This window comes from Sturnus vulgaris, chromosome 3, assembly GCF_052056855.1.
Source record: "Sturnus vulgaris isolate bStuVul1 chromosome 3, bStuVul1.hap1, whole genome shotgun sequence".
NCBI classification, from domain to species: Eukaryota; Metazoa; Chordata; class Aves; order Passeriformes; family Sturnidae; genus Sturnus; species Sturnus vulgaris.
The window spans coordinates 66,866,044-66,894,033 of NC_142245.1; the positions used below are offsets into that span (position 1 = coordinate 66,866,044).

A 27,990-nucleotide genomic window follows, 5' to 3' on the forward strand; every position below is an offset into this window, starting at 1 on the left:
CTGTCTGCTTCCTGTTGTGCACTTCTATACAAAAATACCTCCGTAGTTGTATTTCTCTGTTACATTTATTCATCCTTTCCTTGATGCGTTTACGCTGTAAGTTGTTCAGGGCAAGGTCCTCATTCTTTTTCTTTACTATGCACATATTCTTATTTTTCACTATGTACCAACTCAGCATAGGTCTGTATGGAGTGCATGTCAACATAAAAATGGCCATAATTACAACGATATTCCCGAGGACGCTCCCAGTGACCCAGTGACACGGGGACATTCCCGATCCCCCCCAGCCGGGACGAGCCCGCCCCAATCCCCTCACACCCAGCTCGCGCGGGCCCGCAGCGCCCCCTGCCGGCGCGGGCGGGGCGCTCGGTGGCTCGGCGCTCGGCCGGCGCTGCCTGCCACACCGCCAGGCGGCCCCGCGCCCGCCGCGCACGCGCGTCCCGCGCTCCCTGCGTGGCTGCCCCGGGAGCGGGGCCGGGAGCGGGAGTGGAGCCGCGTCCTGCGGGCCGGGAGCGGGGCCGGGAAGGGGAGCGGCGCGGGCAGTACCGTGTGAGGGCAGCGGGCGGCAGCGGCAGCAGCGGCAGAAGTAGCAGCAGCATGTCGGCGGCGGGCGGTGGTCCCTGCGGTCCGGGCGCGGCCGGCCCAGCCGGCCCGGCCTCGGCGGCGGCGGGCGGCGTGTCCATGTTCCGCTGGCTGGAGGTGCTGGAGAAGGAGTTCGACAAGGCGTTCGTGGACGTGGACCTGCTGCTGGGCGAGATCGATCCCGACCAGGCCGACATCACGTACGAGGGGCGGCAGAAGATGACGAGCCTGAGCTCGTGCTTCGCCCAGCTGTGCCACAAGGCTCAGACCGTGTCCCAGATCAACCACAAGCTGGAGGTGAGTGAGGGGTTTGCCCTGGCACCGGGCCGGGCCGGGGGCGTATCCCCGGACGTGCCGGGGTGGCCGTGCCCTGTCCCGGGGGCAGCGGGAGCTCCCCCGGGTTTCTTCCTGCTCGTTCCCTGCTCTGAAGCAGCTGAGGAAGGTTCACCAGGCCCCACGTTTTAGGATTCGGGCCTGGCTGCGGCCATCCTCCCTCTGGGTTTGATAATTCCAGCTTTGGCGTGGAGCTGTGCGTGCCAGAGGAGTTCTCTGTGATGTTGAAAGCAGGAATCTTGGGCAGCAGATGCTGCTGGCTGGTCTGCTCTTTGCAGTGAATCAGGACGAAAGGACAGTCTTAAGCTGCTCGAGGGGATGTTTAGCTTGGGCATTAGGAAAAAGCCCTTCTCAGAAAAGCTGGTTAGACATTGAAATGTGCTGTTGAGGGTGTTGATGGAGTCACCGTCCCTGGAGGGGTTTAAGGAAAGACTTAGTCTGGTTGCCATGGTGGTGTTTGGTCACAGGTTGGGCTTGATGATCCCGAAGTTCTTTTCCAGCCCAATTGATTCTTAGATTCTGTGAATTCGGAAAAACTTGTAAAAGAAGGGATCGAGGTGCTTAAACCTTAGAGTCATTAGTCAAAATGAGGACATTGTTCCTTCTTACAAGTAAAGGAAACAGAAGAGTGGATTGGGGATGGACTTTGACAGGTCCTCTTGTTCATTCACACTTCAAAGCAGATCAGAGAGAGAGCTCTCTGCCAAGCTTAGCGACTGAAAATAATAGCAGGGGTCACACATTCTGTGAGGAGAATAATAATTTGCCTTCCTGTTGGAAGGTTTTCTTCGTGCCTGATACGGAGTTCAGTCAGGGTGGGAGAATCCAGAGCCAAATTATCTGGTCCTGATGCTGCTGAGTGGCTGGGCTGCAGGTCTTTTGTGAAAGAGCTGGAGTGCACTGGAAGGAGATTCTGGAGAACTTCATAGTCATTTTATATCTATCCAACCCGAGTGTCTTTGGTTTAGTAGGTGTTATTTGTGGTGTCCTCAGCAGTGTGAATGTGAGCTGCCGTCTTGTCTTTTAATTACAATTAGAAGGTTTTTGACGTTTCTTCCTCAGTTACCTTTTCCCTGGACTAAAGCCTTCCATTTTCCTCGTTGTCTCTTGTAGGCCATACTTTTTAGACTTTTATTGCTTGTTCTTTTAACTTGTAAGGGTAGGAGTAAGAAGGGAAATTCTGAGACACCATGAAAATATGGGCTTGGTAAGAGCTTCAATAGACAGAATTCCCTTCTTCCAGTCCTTTGTGTTAACTTATTATAGTAAAAGAATTTTAGAGTCTTCAACAGTAACCTGCTCTTCTGAAGGTGTGCCTTTCAGGAGGAAGTAAGTAGATTGTCTTTGTTTTAATCGAGTTTCTTCCTGGTACGAAGGCATTGTTATGCTAAAGAACCTGTGGAATTTTACAGAGGAGCAGGATTTTTCAGAGTAGAGCAAAGATCTCGTTAAAGTAGAAGTTTTTTTAATCTCATTCTTTATTTCACCAGAATGCTTACTGTAGTGATGTTTATGTTCCTCTATGTGTTTATGTTGATATGCTGTCTTATATGTTTCAGTATTGGGGCAATATATACACATGTACAGTGCCAACCTAGTTTATGGTAGATAATCAGAATTTATTGCATATTGCACCGCCATGGTGGATTGCTGTGTACAGGCCTGTAAACCAAATGAGTTTTCAGATTATTTTAAGCGCATAGGTTTCTTTGAAAGGTTGTTTCAAGCTTAAATATTTTGAAAGGAAATTATAAAACTCAGATGCTGAAAGATTTTTTGTATCTAATTAAGATCATCAGGAACACCTAAAGAACTGAAGATCTGTGCCTAAATCTCTTACGAGTTGAAGAGCAAAGGAGCCCAGTTAGCAGTTGCTAATAATTACCATAATTATTGTGTATATCTGCATGCTTGAGGTAATTGTTTGATAAAAATGATACTAATAATCTAGTGAATTGGAAGTAAATGAAAAGCTTTACTTTATAAAGTATTTTTATTACTGTGAATAGTATTAGGCCTTATACATGTAAAGCAGTTTTTATCTTTCAAATGGGCCTTTAGAAGATTTTACTACTGCATTGAAGGTTGTTATTTTTAGGACCTCATGTTTATTGGAGTCATAAACTTGAAATGAAAGCTGCCATTTAAAATCTCCAAAAAATGGAGCTGGAGCTACTCTGTTGAATATGAGTGTGCACGGATTTCTAGTCAAAAGCCCCAGTGACCAATTTATAGAGTACAATTACATATTTTGAAAGAAATTACTAGCATTAACACTGGCATTTGGGATGTGATTGATGGTTTTACAGCTTTTTTATAATGTGAGTTACTGTATTTCATATAACTTTTAAGATTACAATAATTTCTTAATAACTCACCATTGTAACTTTATACTGCTTGTACATTTTAATACAAAGCTTTTGTCGCAGTCACAAAAACATTCTCTGTAATGGTTAACTTTGGCACACTTATTCAAACCAATAAATTAGATCCATCTTGAGAAATACTAAAATAATACAAATAAATCATTTATTTGGATTAAAATAATACTTGGACTGAATCTAAGTTTGTCTAAGCTTACTCCTGCAGCTGCATTTGATTGGACTTGTCTTACTGATATAATTTCATAAAGGAAAATAATAAAAAGTTATGAATATCATTCTGTTGTTTGTGGATACCATTTCCTCGACCAAAATTGTTGAGTCTTACTATAACATTGCAGGCAAGAATAAAGAAATGCAGTTCAGACTTTGATTTATCCACTTTATCAGTTTAATACGCATTCTCTGACTGATACAACTGCTTTTAAGAGGCACAGCTTGAGGTTTGGTGGATGGAAGCTCCTGCTGTAGGACTTCCCAAAAAAATTGTTGCCATCTTGCTGTATATCTACTGTTAGAGAGAGGAGTCTAAGTAAAATATTGTGTGGAGGATGTTCATAGATAGTGAAAGAAGTGTTCCAGGAAGACAGTAGTTTCCAAAGAGGCAACTATATGTTGGCAGTTCTGGGCCAGGTTATTTTTAGAAGGAGCCAGAAGGTATTTCAGATGCACAGGGCATGTATGCAAATAAGTTTACTTGTGCTTGGGGTGGTGAAAGTTTATAAATCTACTACTGTGCTAATTATATTTGCAGTGTTAAATTAAACTAATATGTTGGGGGGAGGATTTGTTTTCATAATTTTCCTGCTGGTCACAGTAGGACAGAGTTGAATTAAGTAGCTTATCAAAGAGGAGAAAAAAATGACGTTTGGCAATACAAGCCACTGTCTTTTCTGAGATAAGCCTCATTTCATTGTGAGCAAATGGAGAAGTGTATCTTGTTAGTAGGACAGCAGGGATCTCAGTATTTTAGAACTAGTGACAGACATTTTAAAGGAGATTTTTGTGATTCTCTGTTAGAAAACCATATAAATCAGCTGATGCAGGCTGGTGGTCAGTGTGTGAGATTTTAGAAAATGTTTAACTGAGAAGCAGTTTATAGGTTTTGTTTTTCCCGTTTGACTGTCACTTGACTATGACATTGTTTAAGTGTCCATTTCAAAAAATAAAAGTTCTATGTATTTGCAGTTTTGTAGAAATAAAAGAAGTAGATCAATGTGCCAGTGGAAACTGAGCTTGCCTTTAAGTCTGGCACTTTGACTGCCAATCTGATTCTGCAATTTTAAATGAACAAGCTAGAAAGGAATGTTTGGTGGAGCACACCCTGTATCTTGGCAGATGTGTTAAGCCTGTGTATATGCTAAAGCTAGGGAAAACATGTATGCCTAAGAAGTTACATGTAGTTATATGTCTGTGGTTAAGTTGGAATCATCACGTTTAGAAGAACGTGTTTCTATAAGCTGAATTCTTCTGTAAGTAACTTGTAACTTATAAAGCACATATAGAATGATGTAGGTAATAGGAAGATGTATATATTAAAAAAAAAAAAAAACAACCCAACTGCAAACTGGAAAAGTAGGTGACTTTGTATGTATGGTGACTTTCAGTAAGCATGCAAGTCCGTCTTGTGGGATACGCTGCAGAGGTACAGTCCTGTTCTGTTGTTTGGCAATACTTTAATCAAGGTAGGGCCATACATCTTCTTAGGAAAGTCTGTCTTGATTTTTATTTATTTATTGCCTCTATTTTGTAGTCAGAAATGCACTTGTTGAAGACCAAGATATTTTTTTCTCCATGTGAGATATGTACATACATACATATAGAATAGTTGCAATAGCTTATTTACTTTTTTGAAATGTCATTAATATTTCCAGTAGTTACTGAGGTATTATTTTATTAATTGGACTTGTAATACTTTTTTTGAATAGAAATCTGTTGGTACTATATAGAGTATGTTTTTTTTAAATATCAGTGGAGTGAGATTTGGTCCAGCTAATTTGATATCCTAAAATGTAAGTATTTTTCACATATTCAAGAAATACAGATTTACATGCATATTTCCAGTCAGCATACTAAGTTGTCATTGGTGTGATACATATAACTTCTATCAGAATCATTATGCACTTTCTAATTACAGTTCTGTCTAGTTAATTACTTTTTTAAGTTTTCCTGTATCAGAAGCCTATATACTTTTATACAAATTTAACTAGCCTACTTAATTTTCATTCTGTATGTGGTAAAGTGTTTTCCATTTCTGTCTCATTTGTTTAGAGCTACCAAAGAGAAAGTGAGAGGAAACCAGTATATTGGTTTATATTTCTTAGGTTTTTTTACTGAGTTATGTTGCGTTGGTAGTATGGATTTTAAAATTATGACAATAATAAAACTATTGATCTGACTTCTAAGAACAGATTTATGTCTTCCTGATAAGCAACTAGAAGCAAGAACAACCTGACAAAAATAGTCATTGTGAGACTATGTGAGTCAGAAATTTGTTAGCAAAGTGATTTTTTAAAAAAGTGATTTGTTCTTCTGTAAGTAGGTGTAAACAGAATAAAATAGTGAAGCACAAAGTAAAACAGTAGCAAGAAACAGTAGCCGGTATTTTAATGATAGAGGTGAAAAAGATCAGCCACGGGCGTGAAAATGTTGGTGGATATATCCAGTTATGTAACAAAACCATATTTTTAAGATGCTTTATTTAGAATTTGGTATTATTATTTATCCTTTAATTGTTGAGAGGAAAAGTGTGCGGATAATTACATGTCCAGACTGGTCTTTAGCAGAGAAGATAAAAAAGTAGGAGTGTTGCTTTGCATCCTTTTAGTTTGCTGACCCTGAATGTTTTGTCAGGACTAAAATAGAACCTGAGAAATGGAGTAACTGATTTGTCTTATATCCTTTGTCTTCTGTATGGGACACAATGAAAATGGATTAAATTAATTTATGATTCATTTGTGTCTGTAGTATCATACACTGCATTTTTTACCAAGACTACTTACATTGCTACACTACCATACTGTTTATTTAGGGAATCATTAGTCATAAATTTTGTTGTTCTTGTTCTTATTACTCACATGATAAAGACTACTTTGTTAAATTTAGCGTTAGCTAAAAGTTGAAGTCACAAAGGTCCTTTTTGGGGTCACAATAGTAACGAAATAAAGGTTTTTAATATAATCTAATAATCTGTCAGTACAGTCTTTTCCAATAATATCTTGAAACATTTTTATCTTTGACAAGTGGTAAGCACTGTGGTGAAATTGAGGGGATTATCGTAAAAAATGCTGTTTTCAAGTGTATCATCTATTCAGAAACTCATTTTGTGCAGTGCTGCACATTGTTTAGTTTTGCAGGTAGCACCATGTGATTAAACAGGACTCTGCTCTATTCCGTGGTTTCTCATTCAAAGCAGTCCATTAAATTTACTAGGGTTATGTGACAAATTGCAGCTAATGCTGCTTAGTAGACAGGAAGAATCAAAAAGTCAAGACTGAGGAAGAGAAGAGTGTTCTTGTCTTTTGGAGAGCTGTAGGCAAAGTGGTGAAGTGATACTGGTGAGATAATGGAGGCAATCCTTTCTCCAAGGAGTTAGAAAAATGCAGTGATTAAGAGCTCTGGCTACTTCACATCAAGGGGCTGATGCAAAGTTAGGGGACGCCATGAAAACTTGGCAGTGTGTGGGCTGTGCAGGCCAGCCTCTCTGGTCATTGTTGCCTATCTGGTGTCTGAGTATGTATCTGCAAGCTGTAGGAGCTGTAGCTCTCATGTTCTGAAAAATTGTTTTCTATCCTGCACTTGTGTAATGTCATGGGAACACTAAGGAATAACGATTTAATTTTGTTTGTAAAGCACAATTAAAGATTTTTAATTTTTTACTTGCGTTTGCCTTTAAATGACATTTCTGTCTTTAAAAATATGCTGCCAGAAAGAAATGATAAGCAAATATGCTAGTGTCGTATCTTGATGCTTATACTGCTTTTTAATGCATATGCTGGGACAGGAGCCACGGAGTAATTGAAGCATTGTAGTGTGCTCTTTTGTGTTTAATGATCCTGGGTCCTGCAGCCTTTAAATCAGAAGGTTAATAGTCCTGATCAGGAGTGAATGTTGAAATATATAAATGTATATGTTGGTAAATTTTGTGGAGTCTAGTATAAATTACATAAGGACATGCTGCTGAGGAAATAAAAGCAACTCATAAACTTGATTTGTCTGTAAATTTTGGTTTGATCCCATAGCAAGATACATAAGGCCCTGTCCTTTAAAATTAACTATTAAATAGATATACACCAGAGGTGTTTTATTAGTAACAGAATCAATGGACCTTGAAAATCTTGTGATTTGTGGGGAATGGAAGCGTTGAGCACTTTCTCAAGTCACTAAGACCTTCTGATTCAGGCAGCTCCTGTTGTCTTACATGATGTGGGAGTTTCCACATCACAGCATCCTTTCCTTTGCCTTTTTGTCCCTACATTTTTTGGTTAGTTGGCTGGACATGAGACAGCAGCTCAGTCATTTGCTCAGAACTACATGTGTGCTGCCTGTACACCAGGCTGTCAGCTTCTGTCTCTGTGTGGATTAAACAAGTTAGCTAAAGATCTGACTCTTCCCACTTCTCCCTCTGAAAGGGCACTAATCTGTCACTTTCTTCTACTTTTACACTACTTTAGTGTAAAAGTTGTATGTTACACACTTTTATTCCTCTAATAGATTCATTTGTGTCTTGAAAGTTAATTCAGTTCAAATCGACAGGGAAGGAAGGTGAAATAGGGAGAAATGTAGACATACAGATAAAAAGATGGCACTAGATGGCCTTGTTTAGGTAACAGAAAAAGTTCTGAAATGAACTCCCAGCTTCTGGCAGTCGACGATTATATGGTGGAAAAAAATAATCTTTAGAAAGACAGTTTTCAGACCTTTATGAGTTTAGAAGGCTTGGCATAAGAAGCAAAGTGAAGCAAACTTGACTTTTATCTTTTCACAGTGATAGACTTGAATGGTTTTAATTGGGGGTACCCTAAATTAAACAAAAACAAAAGGAATTTCATGAGTGCTTGGCTTATGACTTTCAGTCACTTGAGGCTGATAGTGGATACTTTTCTATGTGTCTAGCTTCCTTTTGCTGAAAAATCTGTGAGTTTTCTACTATGATTGAATTATGCTTAGACTTTTTTTGAGCTAGAAATTAATATACCAAGAATTGTACTCATTACACTTTGAGGTAATTCAGGTCTTCCTCTCATTTTTATTTGGTGTGGTGAATAATGCCGCTGTCTTACCCTAGTAGTATGCAGGCCTGTGACCCAGCTTCCCAACTGAGCATGGCTCCACTTTCAGCACTCATGTCTGGGCAATGTGTAAGTCATAGATATCTTTTGTATCTATTAGCTCAAATGAAACTCTTGTCCATATTGCAGGAATTACTGCAATGATAGCTCAGAAAATGAAAAAGCTTTTCCCCGTTGTCGTTCCTTTATCTAATGATGCCATCTCTCAGTTTGCCCCTCACCCTCCTGCAGCTGCTTTCCCTATCAGTGGTGGAGGTTGTTTCCTGTCACCACGGTACGTAAGTCACCATCATCCCACTTTCTGAAGTCTTCTCGGTTTCTGTGTGTTCCTCCTTATGCTTTAGATCTCCAGAGGTTGCAGTATTGCCATCTTCTAGTGCCTCATTCAAGCAGTGATGCTTCTGAGCAGTCATACATAACTTGTGGTTTTTAGCATCTGTCTGCTTCCTGTTGTGCACTTCTATACAAAAATACCTCCGCGATTGTATTTCTCTGTTACATTTATTCATCCTTTCCTTGATGTATTTACATTTTAAGCTGTTCAGGGGAAGGTCTACATTCTTGTTCTTTACAACTTTGTGTAAGATCTTTGAGTATGTCTCTGAGATCTAATAGAAATAAATTACTTTTGGTTAGTTATTCTGATCATTCTGTTGGAATGACTAATGGTCACTTTTCTGTGAAAAATTTACAGATGAGACTTCAGACCATCATATGAAAAATATATAAATTAATTGGAAGAGACTTAAATGCTAATATTTTGTTGTAAGACTCCTGATGAAAAACATTAGTTAAGACTTTAAGAACTCCGTGACTAAAAATGCAATTAACTCCCGCATTTAAGATGCCATTTATTTTATTGCCAGCTTAAAATACATATTCTGTATAAGATAATTGTAGCAAACTCAATTCTTTGATAATTTGTAACTGCTTGAACAGGAAATAACTGTTCATTAAAAATAGGACATTGTCTATGCTCTTTTGCTTAGAGATTTTTTTTTATTTTTAAGAAATTTTTTACGTGTTCTGTGGAAGAAATATTAATTGCATAATGCCATGATTTCTTTTCTTTTGTCTTCTATGGGAATAAAAAGAGTAGTTTATAAATTCTTGAGTTATTTCAGTTAAAACTGGCATTTAATTTTCATAGCTGTAAGACCTTTGAGAAATGCAAAACATCTGGTAAATGGCAAAATATTGCCAAAATTGACTAAATGTTACCCGTTCTAAACTATTTTTCTAGTATCATCTGGATATTAGATTATGTGGAAGATAAATGCTGAGTTTTGCTGTTTTGTGAATTTGACCAAGATCTCCAGTTTACTTGAACTGTAGACTTTTATTTGGAATTTAGAAATAGCCTGTGGTGATAATCTGAAGCAGTAGCTTCCTGTCCTGCCTGCTTGATTCATGTAGGTCTAGGTGTAGGTTTTCATGATGAAATACTGCTTCCATGACCACAGTCTGGTTGTGCTGTTTGCTGTGCATTGGCTGGGGCAGAGACACAAACAAGGGAGCAGAGAGAAACTAAGGTGTAACCTTGCAGTGTGGTGCTTGCTAATGAATGGTAATTGCTGATCTGCACAGTTCTATTCTGCCCTTTTATTCTATTCCTTTTTTGGCTGAATCAGCAAGTTACAGTTAAGAGGAAGTTATGAAAGTGAAACACGCTACCTTCTCTTCAACCTCTGCCCCTCATTGTTCCCCGTTCAAAGTTCTGTTCTGTTTTTTATTGTTTGGTGGCTCTTCCTGAACTCGCCTAACCATGAAGCTCATTGGTCTACTGTGGGTTTGTGTTTCTGCCTCCAGCTGAGTTCTCTGCAAATTCTAGGGTAGTTGCAGGTGACCACCAAAATACATGATATCTCTCTTTGACTGTCTTGTTGGAGAGTACATTCAAATTAAAAGTTTAGTATGGTTGTTTGTGCAGCATTAGTTTATCCTATTATGTATATAGAAATTGAAATATAATGTTATCTGACACCATCTTTTTCTGCAGAACCCTTTCCTTGTGCAGTGAATGGTGCTCTGGGAAGGAATGGCCTTACTTACAGTCTTTGTTTAAGCTTGTGATTTCATCTGCTGTCTCTGCCCCATCCCTGTTTTTTACTGAGTAACTTCCAAAATTGAACATAGGTTGAATTTCCAACAGACTTTTCATATGTTTTCTTTATAACAGATGGAGGGAATTTTGATTTTAAAAAAAGTGCTAGTAAGAGCAATATAAAGGAAAATTAAGTGAGCTGAGAATGGCAGGACTTCTGTGAAGTAATGTAAAGATTTGTCAGCCTTCATAGAAGTAGATCATAGGATATGAAAACAGCTTGTTGTGTTTGCATTTTTGTGTGACTCTTGTGCTTGCATCTGTTCCTGGGGGATAGATTTATGACTTTTCATAATGTGTATACAGATTAATTTCATTATATATGCTGTTACCACTTATCATTTTGCTTTTTTTTTTGTTTTGTGCTCTTTATTTATCCAGGCCTTACGGTAGCTGGAGGGAGGCAACAAGAAAGATGGGAGAGGGACTTTTTACAAGACCATATAGTGACAGAGTGAGGGGGAATGGTTTCAAACTGAGAGTGTGTTTAGATTAGATAATAGGAAAAAATTCTTTATTGTGAGGGTGGCGATGCACTGTAACAGGTTGTCTGGAGTGCCCCGTTGCTGGAAGTGTTCAAGGCCAGGTTGGATGGAGCTCTGAGCAACCTGGTCTAGTGCAAGGTGTCCCTGTCCATGGCAGGGGGGTTAGAACCAGGTCTTTAAGGTCCCTCGCAACCCAGGCCATTCTGTGATTCAGTCATTCTATGACTGAAGTAGGATATGAATTTAAATGTTAGATCATATGCAGAGCACTATTTTTAATTTTTATTATGCGTTTGACAGTCTTTTTGTGATGCTTTTGGGTCATCATTCACCCTGCAAAGCTGCTTGCCATCATTCTTGCTGCTTTCTTATTTGCATAGGGAAATGAATTTGTTTTTTCTCAACAAGGACTGCGATTGCCCGTCTCTATTAGGTGAGGCTGGACAATACTGAATTGGTCTAATTTAGCTGTTCTGCCACTTGGCCATTCTGCAGGTCTTTTAAATTAGAGTAGATGAGAGAGCATGTATGTGTGTATAAAAAAGCAATAAAAGTCAGCATGTTAGCTGTTAGAAAGGAGCAAGACAGTGGTGATCTTATTTTTCTTAAAGTAGGCTTAGTATGTATAGTATGTAATAATAACAAAATATTGTTATAATGTGAAATTGTGACTGGGTCAAACTGTGCCTTCATTATTAAGGTCTTTGTTGTCTGCTCTGTACTGTATCATCAGCTTTTATGCTGGTGATATTTTCATTTGCTGTGTTCATTCAGGTGTGTGTCTGCTTTTGTTAGAAGGTAGGTAAACCACAGCAGGGAGGCTGTAGCTGGTTACTGGGGACAGCAATGCAGCTTTGTAAGTAACTCATTTCTCTGAAATTATTTGGCTTTTTAGTATTTTAAATATCATCTTACTGTAAAAGGCAATTTCTGCTTTAGAGTTCTGCAAGAGTTTGCAAATTTTTCAAGCTTTCTTTGCTGTTCCGGCAGTTGGACGGTGAAAAAGCATGCAGCTCCATTTCTTTGGCTAAAAGTAAGTGGTGGCCTGATCTGCTGAGGCCCTGCCTCAAGGGACAGGGGGAGGTAGTTCTGCTCTGTTCTGTCCAGAGGTGTGGGGACTGAAGGGGCATAGCCAAAGGCAGGAAGGGAGATTGTTCTTCTTGGCAGCCGCATGCTGGAGGTTGGCTTGATTCATCTCATCAGTTGCACTCTGGGTGCTCCAAATCACCTCTGGAAGTGCCTGCTTATCTCTGAATTACTCTGGAAGCTTGAGGAGGCTGTCCATCTAAATTATGTACCTGAAGTTAGACCCAGTAAGTCCTCCCTACTGACAGTCATATCCTTCCTGCTTTTTTTTCATTAACAGATACAGACATACCAAGTTGCCTTGCAACTTGAGTTGCACTGTTAATTGGAATGTTAGTATAATGTTATTAAAATACCTAAAATACCCTGCTGTAATACAAGAGGGCATTTTTAAAGAGTTAGTCACCATTTCATTTTGGTCTTTAGTTCTGAATCTTTTGCATGCAAAAACATTCTTAGGAATTTACCTAAAAATCCCCTGAAATAATATTCTGTGGGTTTTTTTGCAAGTAGTAGCTTTAAAGGTTATCTAAATGTAGCTTATGAAATGCTACTTAAACTTGGATAAGAAGTAACTTTGTAAACATGTTAATATTTGCTCTCTCATTACAAATTTCTGCTTCTTAACATAAACCCTACATGCAAACTGTTTTTAAAATTGTAGGGAAGGACGAGAATTTAACGGAGGAGTTGTGCAGATATACAGAAGGTTCTGTACGAATGAAAGCAAGTTTTGATATAGAAGAATTGCTGAGCCAGTCTTACTGGGTAACTAGAAGGCAGAGAGCAAGTGTGTTGGAAGGGGTTTTTATGGCTTAGAGCAAAGGATAAATCCACCTCAAACAAAAGATGCTTTTACCAAACAAAAGGATTTTCACAGGCAGACAAGAAAGCCGATGTTGCAAGTAGAGAAAAGATCTTAGAAATTTCCACTGTAGAACAAGTCCCAAAATTAACATGTAATTACTAACTCCGATGATTGGCTAGTCAATAACGTAATATGGTAATTTTAGCAGTTTTGATAGGTTATATGTAAACATAAAAGGTATTGTGTATGATGTTGATTGGTAGTCATGTATTAAGATGCTCTGTAATGAAGAGTATATAATGCATTGTAACCAGAACTAGAGAGGCTTCAGGATATATGGCTTGCCTACAGCCAGCACCCATAGGCTCTCCCACGGCTCTCAATGCTGTAACCTTGGCTATGCAATAAACAGCATTTCAGGAGCCCGCTGAAAGCCTCTGTCTCTGCGTCAGGCTCTTACAAAAATGTTTCAAACCCACTTTTTATCCAAGATAAAATAACTTTTTAACAGATAATAACTGTTTTTTGTTTTCTATATACGCATTTTGAGGGCATTTCATGGCTTCTGTTATACCCAACTAATTTGCTAATTCATTTAAACTGTTGATAATAGACCAGCTGTAAATAGGATTATTTGACTTCAGCATTGGATAAATCATTGTCACTTTGGTTTGAGCAACTTATTTCAGTAAGATTTAATAATTTTACAATTTTAAATGGTGTTTACATTGCTATGGGTGTAAATCCTACATATGTTTAATGCTGTTGCCTTGTTTTGGAGTGGACATCAGCATCACATGCCATTGTATGTCTGCATGAGGGAAAGCTCAGCTACTGTTACTCTTGGCAATATGGTCATTTGATGCTGGTTCTGTGGCTGCATCAATTTTGTGGCAAGTTGGAGAGAAAATCCTGCAGATGATCCAGTGTTAAAGCTGGGCTACAGAGGAATGTGTGACAGCAGGTATTCTTAGCCTGTATTACACGATGTGTGGCATCCATGTACCAACAAATGCTGTTGTGCCACAGTTCTGGTGACCTCATTTAATCCTTGCTCTCATAACTATGATGGATTATATCTTCACAGGCACAGTTGGTTGATCTGAAGTCTGAACTGACGGAAACACAGGCAGAGAAAGCAGTATTGGAAAAGGAAGTGCACGATCAGCTTTTGCAGCTCCACGCTGTTCAGCTTCAGCTACATGCCAAGACTGGTCAGAATGTTGACTCTGGGGCTATTAAAGCAAAACTGGTGAGTATGGCAAACTGGATGTGGGATTATATTATTCTTCTTCCTCTCCTGGCTGAAGTTCTTCCTTTGAAAGTGTGAATAAGCTGATTACCAATTTTCATGTTAAAAATATTAACTTTTTTGCTTTTAAATAACATTTATAGTTGGTTGGTAGCAACCATTAAAAATAAGATGAATAATATCAGAATAAAGAATAAGGATTTAAGAAATTATTTTTGAATAAATCAATTTTAGTGGTTTCTGAACGTAAAAAAACAAAATGTTTTTGTGATTTTTGAAGCTTTTCTGAATACTGAAGTTGCAAAAGGTAATAGAAGAGACTGTAATAGAAGCACAGTAAACTATATGCTTTTTTCAAATTCAGACCTTTACAAAGTCCACCAAAGGTTATCAGCAATTAATCTGTGCAGTTAGTTGGCATTGACTGATAGCTTGAGCATAGACTGCCTTGTTACTAGCCATACCACAGATTCAGGGTCTCTCTAAAAAAGTAGAGTAGTGTTGTATACATGTGGTTTCTAACTGTTGGTATGAATCAGTCTATCTCTGACTTTCTAAAATTGCTTCACAGTTTGGTTGCAAATACCTACTCCCAACATATGTGGATCATTAGTTTAGTCTCTTTTGTTATTTTTGCCCATTAATTAATGTACAATAAAACACAGTAGTAGACAATAAATTTTAAAAGATGTCAAGACTAATCACTGAACAACAGGAGTAACCCAAATTCTTTGTCTTTCAGATTCAAAAGCTGTAATTGGTTAGAGCTGTCTTCCTAGGGCTACATAGTTGTATATTCAATATAAGACCAACATTTTCTGGATTGTCCACACATAATTTATACTGTACTGAATTATGGCTACAGTATGGTGAAGTTTATTTAGGGCTCTAAACAATTCTCTTGGCTTTTAAATAAACATTAGTTAAATATCACCAGCATTTTGTAAGTGTTAAGCTGCAGGTTTACATGTAGAAAATTTTTTAAGCTAATGCATCACTGTGAGTGATTTTGGTCCCCAGATTTTCTTAGTTAGACTTAACGTCTGTCTAACACAGACTAATACTTTGCAGCTTTTTGTTTCTCGTTACCTTGTTATAAATGATTTCTAAAGGTATATTAAATTTCCATGCTATTGACAGCAGTCTCCTCCTCATAAGTGGCAATAAATACATTTTACATACATTGGTTCAGGTTTATCTGTGTTGAAATTGAACTTTATTAACAGTTTAGACTGATATTCTATGCTTAATTTTCTTTAGTTTTTCCTTTTTATAAATATGAGGACTAGTGTTTTGAGTTTGTTTTACTTTGCCTATAGGGAATTCATAGCTTTCATGGACAGAAGCTCAACTTTAAACTCTTCTAGATAAGAAAAGTTATGAAAGTTTGCAAAGCTAGAACAAGCGAAACTGAGGCCACTTAAATGAGAATAAAATGGGACCTCTGATGTTTGGGTAAATGAAACTGCTGTGCTGACCTTCTGGCAGTCAGAAGGTCTCTGTGAGCAAAGAAGAACTGTGTCAACAGTGTGCAATGGGGAAATAAAGCTCTAGTGATTGACTTCCTGCTTTCTTGAGGGACAGACATTCTTATTTTGTATGTAGACTCTTTAGACTCTTGAGACTCTTGAGACTCTTGGCATAGATGTATACTCTGTAATCTGTAAAGCTATACATAGTAGTGAGCTAGGACATTTTAAAATGTTTAGATTGCTAAGCAATTGATAATTATGTAGTTTAGGCCAAATCCACTTTTAGGAGTGGGGAATCTTCTAAGTGCAATCATAATAACTCTTTGTGACAGTATGAAGTTGCCTAGTTGAGGGTTTTTTTGCATTTTTGCACTTGATGCCTTTTCTGTTACTTCTGCCTGTCCCTTTTGTCCCTCTTGTAATTCACATTTCTTTCTGAAAGGAAAAAATGTGTTACCTGTATAACGTTATATTACAGAGTGGATTTTCTGTGATTCTTTCGTGTATATTGTATTATCTTGCTATTTATAGAGATTCTTGGTATTTTAGGAGAAGGTATTGTTTTTCAATGCTACACCAAAGTTAAGTTTTTTTTAATAAGATTTTTAATAAATTTCACTGCAAAATGCCAAAATGGTTGCTAAATAGAATTGTAGCAGTGTGCTTGTTCTTTATGCCATCTATTGAAATGCACAGTCTGCTGGTGAAGTCCTTTTGGAATGAGTAATTTATGTTGTTGCATTTTCTTGAAGTTCCTATTGCCTATTTCTCTAATTATGGAACTCTTTTCTTCTGTCTTAAGTCTGTCCTTTCTGTGGATGAAATGGTAAGTATGCTGATTGCCATTTTTTAATGTTTAAGCAGTGCTTTTGTTTTGTGAAACAACTTGTATATATGTTGGCCTCAGAAACTGGCAAAACAGATCTGGCTTGTTCCTTCTTCCCAACAGTTGGCAAGATGCTGTGTAAAGAATTTCCTTTGCATTTTAATTTTTCTTTTCTAGATGTGGTGCCCTCTTTCCTAATCTGTATGTGTTCTGTTTATTATTGCTACAGCTAGTTTGGGGTGATATCTGGCAACTTGACATTCTGAAAGATTGTTCTGGCAGTATCTCAAAAAATGTTAAGGTGTTATACAATTGCTAAAACATGAACACTCTACACATCTATGAGTGTAATATGAAATATTCTGCATGTTGTATTTTATAAAAATCCTGCCAACTTCTCCTTTTTTTCCCCTTTTTTTTTTTCATGGGCATGATTTAATATGGTTTACTGGCTGATATAATAGCCAAAATCATATGACCTCCATAATACATAGATATAAAGAAAAAGTGAAGCAAACTTGACTTTTATCTTTTCACAGTGATAGACTTGAATGGTTTTTAAACAGCTTTTCTACTTCTATTATGTTACATTCTTCTCTATCATTACTCAATATTTGACTTTTTGAAAAGCCACAGGATAGCTGGTAGCTGTGAGCTTTAGTCTTCAACCTTACCTTTATTTTAAAAATACTACCAACAAAAAATACGTTTTCTGTTTTCACAATCTATGCCATACTATGAACACTCGAAAGCATGAAACTATTCTGTAACTTCCTTGATTTCTTCAAACATTTGTGAGACTTCTGTGAACTCTTCTGACAGTTGCTCAAAACAGGACATGCTCTTTCAGGACATCTTCAGAGATTCTGTAGAAGACAAACCTTTTATTTTTTTTTTTAATTCATGTGATGATCAGTTGGAGACAGTCCATAGAAGATTGGCTTCTAGCTGTAATTTTGCACCTCTCTCACAAAAGAGTAGTCATAGATAGTGGAGAAAATAGGAAGAAAATACTTCTGTGGGATTGCATTTGCCTTGTATTTTAGGTATGACATTTAAAATGCATGACTAAAACTGATTCTATATAGAAATGTAACATTTGGCTTACTGTTTAATTTAAATGACAAACCAAATTCAAAGAGAATCAGTGGAAAATCTGAGTCTGGACAAGGGTGTTTAAGCAGGCTGCTTAGTATAAATACTGTAAAATGTGCTGCATGAAATTCGCTGATGTAATCAAGCATTTTTGATCACTTTAGCGACTCACTTTTCTGAGGGAGGTTGGAATATGCCTATTTTAAATTTTAGTCTTTGTCTTTTTATATTTGTCAAATAAAAGATGTTCTAAAAGTGGACAAACAAGGAGCCTATACTACTGTTTAGATCACCTTAATGCAATATTGACAATAGGAACAGAGCTAACAGGAATACTGTATTTGTATACGAACTTTATAGCTGTTATAAAACAGGTGTTAAGTCTGAACTGTGACCTCTCTTACTCCTCAAGTGTGTGGCAGAGACAAGACAGCATGGTGGCACATTTGAATTTTTGTAATGAAAATAGCCCAAGACCAAAATAATAATAATAGAAAGAACTGGTATAATCTTAGAAACTCCTGTTCTTGAAATGTAGATTAGTCAAAATTCTTGGCTTAGGAATGATCCTGAAGTTCAGAAAGAGATCTGCTGCAGAGTCATTCTCACAAGACAACCCCAACCCAAAGGCCAGAGACCAGAAGTGGCTTTGTATGACATGTTTTCTAACATGCCTATGGAGCCAAACTTGATCTGAAGGTGGGTCATCATGGGAATTGCAGGAAGGAAAATGCCAGTGATTTCAAGCCATCTTTGAGCTGCTCCTCCTGAGCACTGCTCTGGGCAATTCTTGACCAACATGTATGTAGGTGTGTACTCTGTTCTTCTATGCTGATAAAAGTATTTAACCAGATGAGGGAGGCAGTAGTGTCTATCAAGTTCAGAGTTGACTTTCTGGCAAAGTCAATAAATGCTTCCATGTATCTGTCATGAAAGTAATTTCATTTGGAAGGACCAACCTTGTGTAATTTCTCAAATGTGATAATATCAACCATATTAATGGTTTTATATCCAGGCTTGGAATAGTGAATAGCATGTGCACAATTTGACAACAGATTTGTCTTGCCAGTTTTGTAAAATATTGTATCTGTCCTGTTGCTTCTTTAGTAGCACTTCCTGGTTTCGTTTGTTTAACAATGTAATTGGTACAGGTACAGGGATCTGAGATTTTTGGGTACTCCAGATGTCTTCAGAAGTGCATTACAGTGAACTTAGTTTTTATTGCTGTTTCACTTGACAGCCATTTTTGAAAGGAAGCAGTATTAGACCCTGTGTCTTTACTATTTTCCTGTTTTGTGGTGGGGGTTTTCCCCCTTTATGTAAAGGGATACAGAGCAAAATATAAAAGATACAAGTTACCAAGCATGCTCTCCTTAAAGCAGGTTTTGTAGATTAGCAATCTAATTCCTTTTGCACCAGTATCCCGGACATTAAAACAGGTAATGACTACGCAGTTTCTGTACATTTGGGATGGAGCAATGTGGGACTAGTTTATATTTCCATAATTGCTTTTTCAGGGGGTGAGGCAGAGGGAGATAGCTTGCTTAAAATGTGTTTTTAGTGTGGATTTTGTTTTTGTTTTGTTTGATTGTTGTTTGTTGGGTTTTTTTTAACAGAGCTATTTTACACTAATTTTCTTTTAGTTTTGTCATGGTGGGCATCTTCATGTGTAGAATCCTTGGCTTTATTTATGTGGTCTTCAGACTCTAATCTGGAAATGTCCCTGGCTGACATTTCTTGGTTGTTTGCATGAAAATAGTTGTCATTTTAAGGACATACGGATTTACGTTTCCATGTCATCATCATCATAATATTGGTTAAAGAATTTAGTTAAATTGAAATATTTAGTAGCTTCGTAGTTAGTCTTTAATTTTAAAAATAGTATTGCTTAACTTTGAAGCTCCTATTTGCAAGACAAGAAAATGTAAGGATGGTATTCAGTCTATTTAAATTTTGCCACCTTTGTGTAGGATAGTATGCAAACCACTAGCTGTAGTGCCAGAGTCCCTGCTTTCTTTTTTTTTTTTAAATTTCTTTTCCTGCATGCATGTCTTGTACACAGGAAATTGATTTCAGATTGCATATGCAGAAACAGTAAGTGTTCTTTCATTATTAACTTAGATAAAAGCTTTTAAACTTTTTTTTCTTTTTTTTGGCACTGTAAAGGAGAGAGAACTTGAAGCTAACAAGAAGGAAAAAGTGAAAGAAGCTCAACTGGAAGCTGAGGTGAAGTTGCTGAGGAAGGAGAATGAAGCCCTTCGTAGACACATAGCTGTGCTTCAGGCTGAGGTTTATGGAGCAAGATTGGCAGCCAAGTATTTAGATAAAGAGCTAGCTGGAAGGTATGTGGAGTCAATCCATGTCCCCTAGCATAAGATGTTTGTTGTTGTTTCCTTCCTTTACATCCCCAGGCAGGTTCAAGGTTAAGACTAAGTAGGAAAAGCCTCACATTTCCAGTTAATTAACAAAAGGAAGAACAAAAATGCCCAGGGTTCTTGTGCTGATTCTGTGACCATGTGCTGTAGCCACATAGGCTGTGTGAGTCCTCCAGTGCATTGCTTTTTCAGTCATAATGCAGCATTGTTTTACTCTCTTTGTCACTATGTAGAGTCCAGCAGATTCAGTTACTGGGCCGGGATATGAAAGGACCTGCTCATGACAAGCTGTGGAATCAGCTGGAAGCAGAAATACACCTTCACCGCCACAAAACTGTTATTAGAGCTTGTCGAGGTCGAAATGATCTCAAACGACCAATGCAAGCACCACCCGGACATGTAAGTGGAAAACTGAGCTATTCCTTCATGGCTTCCAGACATGAGTTATGTCTTCATCTTTGTGATTGTTTTCACTTCAGTGTTGTGTTTTTTTCAAATGTCACATGTAAATATGTTGGTTTTTTGTATGCTGAAGGACAGTTCTGTGCTGAATAGCATATCCCTCTAAATGACCATGGAAGGTGACACAATTCCTTTGACTTACCTAGGAACACTCAGTCCTTTTGTAAACTGAGCCTCTGATATAAATATGTATATTTATGTGTATAAATATAACTTGAACAGCAGAATTTGTAACCTAGGTTTCAAAATGTAGATCTAACTTATTTACAAAAGCCAAGGATAAAGTTTTTAGCATTAATTTGAGCTGAAATTGATTTTAATTTCTTTTCTTAAAAGGCCAGATAAACTGACACTGTAAAATAATTATTTGTAGATTGGTTTTTTTTTCCTCATACAGGTTGTTTTTAAAACAAAACCTTTAAACAGCATTTCACTATGGGTATCTTTAGTAGAACTCACCCAGCTTGATACATGTCCTGTTAATCACTCCAGTGTTCAGTACATAAACCCAGACATTTTCATCAAAGTTCTTTACTTTGACCTATTCTAAATACTTTAGTTGGTCAGATGGATCTTACTGCTAATGTTGCTAATTGCATGTAAAACATTGGTGGACAGATGTTGCTGTAGGAGCGGGCACGACACACAAAAGGCACCCTACATTTCAGAAGGCTAATATCTGTTTATTAAAACATCACACCGTCTTTTATACCCTCTGCACAGTTTACACTTTCTTATTGGTCACGTAGCAGTCATTGGTGGAAAGTTCTCCACCCCTGTTCTTCCCAGGACATTTCTCAAAATACTTTCCACAGCTGCGGAGTTTTTCATCCTGGTTATCTTCTTCTCTCCTCTTCTCCTCTTGGTCTCCGTGCCAACAGCCTTGGTCAGAGAATACTTCTCAAAACAAATCTCCTTCATTAACCCTCTCTAACCCACAGATCAGCTATGGGTCCTACTATAAACAAATACACGTGTTTGTGATTTTAAAGGTCTGCATAACGGCATCAGTGACTAAGCAAAAGGAAAAAACAAACCTTGATTTATTTAGTCTCTCTTTTAGATTTTTGTTCAATGGCTTTTGGTGTGGCTTATTTTTATTACAATAAAAATAAACTTGAGCAAGCAACCTCTTCCTTGGGAATATATTACATCATCTTCTGTCATTTGATTACTTTTAAGATGAGTTTACATCATATAACATTTCAGCAGTGATCAGCACTTCTTCGTGTTGTCCCTTAGTACTTTTAATACGTGGCTGATTTCCTTCTTTTGAAGTTCAGTTCTATGTTGTGCATTAATCAGCAGTGAAGTCATTTAAATAATTATTCTTATCAGGGGTGCATAATGAGGAATCTTTTATGATTTCATTCTCTTTCTGTAAAGGGGCACTAAGTTTGTCCTGCCTGGAGCTAGTCTAAAACTCTGCTCATAACACTGCCTGTATATAATTACAAAAACCCAAAATGCTGAAATGCCTCAGTTTTTTGTTCACATATTTATGTTTGTGCTATGTTTGTTTTTTATCAAACTAGGATCCTGATGCCTTAAAGAAGAGTCAAGGTGTTGGTCCAATCAGAAAAGTTTTGCTAGTTAAAGAAGATCATGAAGGACTAGGAATTTCAATCACAGTAAGTATTTGCATTTATTTACTATGACACAGAAGCAGTAATTCAAGTTTGTACTCCTACGTCTGTAAAATACATGGATCAGTAAATGTGTGGTTAGAACAAATGAAAAAAGCATTCACAAATCCATAACTATGGTCATAGAACTTCAAGACTCATTTTGATAGATTAGGAAATGGATAATTTCTACTTTGTGTTAAATTTAATTTTTTTTTTTTATGATTGACTTATGTGTAGGTTAGAGACACTTAAGAGATTAGCCAGTGATGATTCCAAGTGTAAGTATTCAGGAAAGCTGAGACAATCTGAGACCTGACTTCAAAAGCTTAGCTGTTGTGATTATAACTTTTTTTAAAGTATCTGTATTGGCATCTCTCACCTAACAAAAGCTTTGTAAACTTTTTACAACTAATTTGGAACACTTTGACTATTATATTTTTACTCTAGATATGAATACTATTTCTTGAAAGTCAATATGGTGCATGATACTCTTTTTTTTAGTGAGGTTTTCAACTTTTCATTACTTTGTATATGACTTTACAGTTTTGTTAGTATTCAGATTTGCATGCTTTTGAGTACATATTCAAAATTTTCTATTCTTCTGTGGGGAGAAGAATTAAGGGAAACAGCTCATGCATTCTTAAACATTCTTTGTTTGAATAATGATTTCTAATTTTCTAAAATAGAAGTTCAAATAATCACTTTAGGAACTACTATCTGAATGTCAATTTTATGTTAAATGGCATCTCAGTTAATTAAAATTTGCTTTTTTTTTATAGGGTGGGAAGGAGCATGGTGTTCCAATACTGATCTCTGAAATTCATCCTGGGCAGCCTGCTGATCGATGTGGAGGACTGCATGTTGGTGATGCTATTCTGGCAGTAAATGGAGTTAATCTAAGAGATGCCAAGCATAAAGAAGCTGTAACTATTCTTTCCCAACAGGTCGGTTTGGACCTGTTATCCATAGGCATGTTTAGGTGCTTCCTGTGTTCTGCCTGTTGAATTGCCTTGAATTTTAATGTTTCCTGTTAAGTACAGTGTAATGCTAAGCTACAGTGATTCTTGAGGCTCTGTCCCCTTACATTTAATCCTCTTATATTTTGCAATTTAAAGAGAAAAATGCTGGGTCAGTGGTAGTTCAGTTAAGCATGTATTGGCTAATTGTTATTCAGTAAGCCTGATGAAAATCAATTTATTACATTGCCCCACAGAAATAACTATTTAGAAATAACTATTTAGTGACATATGCTTTACTCTTACAACTGAACAGCTCCAGCCAAACAATATTTCTCATATGCTTTGTGGTCTAGAATCTTCTTGATTTGCTTCCCGTTTTCAGACAGTTAACAGGTGTGCTTAATTTATCAGAAAACTTCCTCTTTAGAAATCACTATTTGAAATGCACTGGCATATAAGAAATACGGGTAGTTTTGGTAAAGTTTGCTATAGAGCTGTTCTACTTTAGTCAGTAAAAACTTAACTTAGATACCTACGTGAAACATTCAACACAACTGTAAATGTGTTTACAACAGTAAGGTGTATTTGTTTTAATAACCTAGTTCATCTTGGTAATCTTGCTGGGTAGCTGTGCAGTAGTAAGTAAATTTGTATTTTTGGCTGTTTTTTAGAGAGGTGAAATTGAATTTGAAGTAGTGTACGTTGCTCCGGAAGTTGATTCAGATGATGAAAATGTAGAATATGAGGATGAGAGTGGACACCGTTACCGTTTATATCTTGATGAATTGGAAGAAGGTGCAAATTCAAGTTCTCATAGGAAAGATGCAAATGTGGATGTCAAACCCTCACAAGGTAAACCTTCTAAAATGTGTTACTTGCAGTTTAATTCTGAAGTCTCAATATGCAAACCAATTTCTGGAAAATACTGTTTTTATATTCATTGTAAAATTAATCTGCTGTCAATTCAATTAACCTACTAATAGACTGTCAGTTCATCTGCTTGGTCCCTCACTGTTTGGCCTGGTTTACTTAGATACCACTGAATTAACTGAATTAACTTATGAACTTTTTTCATGGTCATATTTTCCCAGAGGTTGAAATCCAAATTTATTCTTATATTTTGCTACTTCTGACTAGGAGTCGTTAATTCCCCTGAACACTTCATGTTGGTACCTTCTTCAGATACATTTTTTAAATCAGGAAAGTGAAGAAACAGTTCATATTTTCCTGCCATACTATATTCTGTTAAAAAACTATTAGCTTTAATTTTAATAGTAATTTCAGCAAATATTTCAGCTTTTGAAACAAGGATCACTGATCTGTCCTTCCCAAGATTGCTTCTTTCATTAAATCAATTTTCTTTTTAACTTGCAGTGTTTGATAAGAAGCCAAGTATTGATGGACATGAAAATGGAGACCTGGGGAATTCAGTTGAAGCTTCATTAGAAGACACTGCACCCAAATTAGCCCGTTCTGCTGAGTCTTTATCCTAAAAACAAACAATCAAAAAAAAGCAAAACCTGGACAGATCCCATCTTTGGGAACAATTTGATAATCAATATTGACTGCTTAAAGTTGCATATACTAGTGTAGGTTATAAAAGGATGATTAAATGTCAAAAGGAACTGTTTTACTGTTGCCTGGAAAAAAGGCGGTTACCTCAGGGCTTCATTGTGAGCAATTCTAAATGTGGAAAACTGTCTTTTGCGTGACACACAGTAGTTACTGAACACACAGCATGTGAAATGAATTTCTTTTAATAATAAGAGAGGAGTCCCACCAAAGTGTGGGATTTTTAAAGTGGATAACCTCAGTACGTTCCACTTTTAATCTCACTGATGTCCCTAAGGAAGCAGAATAATGTGTGACCAGCCTAATTTTGACCCTTGGATGTTTTAAAGGGATGAGTGATGTTCAGTTTGGTGTGAAACATGCTTTAACCCTAGACAGATGGGGGGGTACTTGTTCCATTGCATCTATGTGTTTTTTATTTAGGATTTTTGAATTGTAACTTTGAAAAACACTTTCCTCAGAATAGTAAAGATGAGAGCTCTTGTTTGAGCAAAGACTGTCAAAATCCATGTAAGCAGTGGAGTGCTTGCTAATCATGATCGTTCAGCTCATAATTTTATGAGTGAGGTTTTTGGATTTCTTGTGTTTATTTAAATTCACCACCATTTGTTCCATTTGAAACCTGCTCCAAAAGTAGTTAAACAGACTAGTATGGGGTTTTAAAAGTTAAATTAGTTGAAAAATTACTCAAAATTAATGTGAGCCCTTTGGTATTTTTTTTCTGAGCATCATCAATTTAGTCTTTGTTTTTGAATGGATATGGTTACTGCTAATGCAGAATTGTTTGAGTTGGTCATCATTAGCCTGACCTTATGAAATGATGAGTGCTTTTGATGGGTACTGAACATACTCATTTCACATTAAAATAATCCTTTAAAAAGTAGAAGTTGAGTGCACAGTACTTTACGGGAGGTTCTCAGAATAACACGGTGCCTGGCCCTATCTGTGTTATGTTATGGCAGTCCTATTAACCTATAATTGTCTTACTGTTGAAGCAAAATGTTACTCCCTTTGTGAGAGCAGTGTATCTTAAAACAGTTTTTTATTGGTGTGCATCTAAAGGCCCCCAGTGTGGCTGCAGATGGGGAGGCTGAGGATGGTGTCTCAAGCAGTTTCTCATGCTCCATTTGTAGCTCTCTTGGTGAAGTGCAGCACACTCCACAGACAAGCTCTGCGTTGTCTTCGCACTTACTATTTCAGCATGCAGTGCCGTCTTTCCTGTTCACTGCTCTGCAGGCTGTTGAACTGTAACGTAAAATGTACATTAAAAGAGGAACTAATGTGGAAAGACATCTTTGCAAGTGTTAACTGTGTAGGGTATAAATACATAAGAAAAAACCTCAAAGGCCTTTAGAGTAACATCAATCTTATGTTCTAAGTTGTGATGTAGAACACAGTTACCTTGTCTCTCCTAGGAGCACTATATATATATATGTTTATAAAAAAAGCCTAAAAAATGTACATACTTTATTCAAAGATTTTGCTATTTATAAATCCCTTAACTTCGCTATTTACACGATCATTTTGTGTGTGTGTGTGCGTGTGCATGAGTTCCACTTACTCAGTGGAGTAACATTATTTGGTTCATTTTTTATGCTAGTGTTCGTTGTACAGCATACTGTTGAAGGTTTTTAAAATAGTCAAAGCTGTACAGTTTTCACCGAACAGAAACTAGTATTTAAAAATAAAGCTGTTTGAAGAAGAAACAGGTCCCTAGGCATGTTTCTTTTTCTGAAGCTTCAGAAACTTGAGGACACATTGGCTGCGTGTTAGCAGATGAATCCACTGCCAGAACTTTTGCATGCAGATTTGTGTTTTTCCCACAGCTACTCAAGCAGAGTGCACTCTGAAACTAACTGTGGCCTGGAACACTCAATGTCCTCCGTCAGGAAGGGACAGTTCAAAGCTAAGTTGTGGCCATCTTGTCTTTGAAAATCATTGCTGTGTGAAATCTTCCTGCAGTTCTTAGAAATTAGACTTGTCCAACTAGTCTTGTATCTTTTTAAAAAGACATTCAATTTTCCTGTACAGTTTCCCTATATTTGAGGGAAAGGTGAAATTTTTTATTTATTTTTTCTTTCTTACTTCATGGTTCACTGTATTTTCTGTTCAATGCATTTGATCAGTTTTAGCCTGAAGAATGTTTCTAGAGTTATTTTCCTAACATTCCTCGTCTGCCAGTTTCATATGATGCTGTGCTCTCTTCTTTATCTGCTGGACCTTTTCTCTGTTCTTACCTTCTCTTATCTCTCTATGAGATCAACAGAAGGAACAATTGCTGAGAAAAATGACTGGGAGTAGACATATCAGGTAGCAGTAAATTATCACCAGATTTCCTTTCCAGCAGTTTTTATAATCTCTGTTTAGGAAGCTGTGGATGGAAGGATTTTGCTCAGACATTACAGTCTGTCTGCGCATACGCTGTGCTTGTTACCAGCTGATTTAATGTACTGGTTCATTTGCAATCATACTGAAATGCTTAGAGATTAATATTTAAACTGAGAAAAGTTTTGCAAGTTGAGATTTCCAGATTCAATGGGCAAATGTGTATTCTCCCCTTTGTCAGTAACTGGAAGACTCAGTCCTGCTGATTCTCAGAGATTGAATGAGTTAGACTTGGAAGAGTTTCTGAGGAAAGTCAGTGTTCAAACTCCATTTTTATTTTTTAAAGTGTAAAACAGTTTACTTGCGTGTGTATATATATTTTTACTTAAAAAAATAAAATAATATTCTAAAGATAATTTTGCAGTTTTTTTGGTATATAATTCCTTTCCTATTAAAATCTTCAGTAAGACAATTGCATTTTAAGCTAAAAGTGGACAGTGTTTGTTGGCATCTGGGACCAATGTTAATTAAAAGCATGTAAGATAAGGGAAGTGCTTTATGGCAATAAATTTAACTCTGATCAAAGGTTGTATGTAGTATTTCCTTTATAGAAGTGTATTCTTGGCAGTGAAGAGGGTTTGTATCCGTCTCAATATATGTTAATCCACAGTTGTATCAAACAAAATACAGATATTTATTGTAATTGTCCAAACATAAATTACATCATGGGTTACTCTCATTTCTGTAGCAAATGGAACATTTTGCAAAACATGTATACACCTAGCTAAGCTGAATATAATATATTTTTATTAGCCTGTAAATAAATATAGTCTTCTGCATTGCAGTGATTTCTGCACCTAATTCAGAGTTGTATTTCATTTTCTTCTCTTTTTTATATAAAAAAGACCCAACCCTGTGTGTGTTTTTTGTCTGTTAAACATGTAGTCCACACCT

At 37.1% G+C, this 27,990-nt stretch overlaps 1 protein-coding gene across 2 annotated transcripts; it reads left to right on the forward strand.

The window, feature by feature from the left end:
- The first annotated feature begins 582 nt into the window (after positions 1-582).
- Positions 583-27,897, forward strand: GOPC (golgi associated PDZ and coiled-coil motif containing). Of its 2 annotated transcripts, XM_088161887.1 has the most exons (9): positions 583-879; positions 14,158-14,322; positions 16,597-16,620; positions 19,882-20,057; positions 20,324-20,489; positions 22,088-22,183; positions 22,960-23,124; positions 23,811-23,991; positions 24,514-27,897. In XM_088161887.1, the coding sequence occupies exons 1-9, from the start codon at positions 598-600 to the stop codon at positions 24,630-24,632; spliced, it is 1,374 nt and encodes a 457-aa protein (XP_088018013.1). In that variant the 5' UTR covers positions 583-597; the 3' UTR covers positions 24,633-27,897. The 2 variants fall into 2 exon arrangements, with proteins under 2 accessions (XP_088018013.1, XP_014732196.1); XM_014876710.2 differs by lacking the exon at positions 16,597-16,620.
- The last annotated feature ends 93 nt before the right edge of the window (positions 27,898-27,990 follow it).

Bases quoted from the DNA above. Each gene is read 5' to 3' on its own strand.
- GOPC (XM_088161887.1), top strand. From the start codon at position 598: ATGTCGGCGGCGGGCGGTGGTCCCTGCGGTCCGGGCGCGGCCGGCCCA. The intron at 14,323-16,596 runs GTGAGTATGGCA...TTCTGTCTTAAG, and splicing joins GGGCTATTAAAGCAAAACTG to TCTGTCCTTTCTGTGGATGA. The intron at 23,125-23,810 runs GTCGGTTTGGAC...GCTGTTTTTTAG, and splicing joins TAACTATTCTTTCCCAACAG to AGAGGTGAAATTGAATTTGA.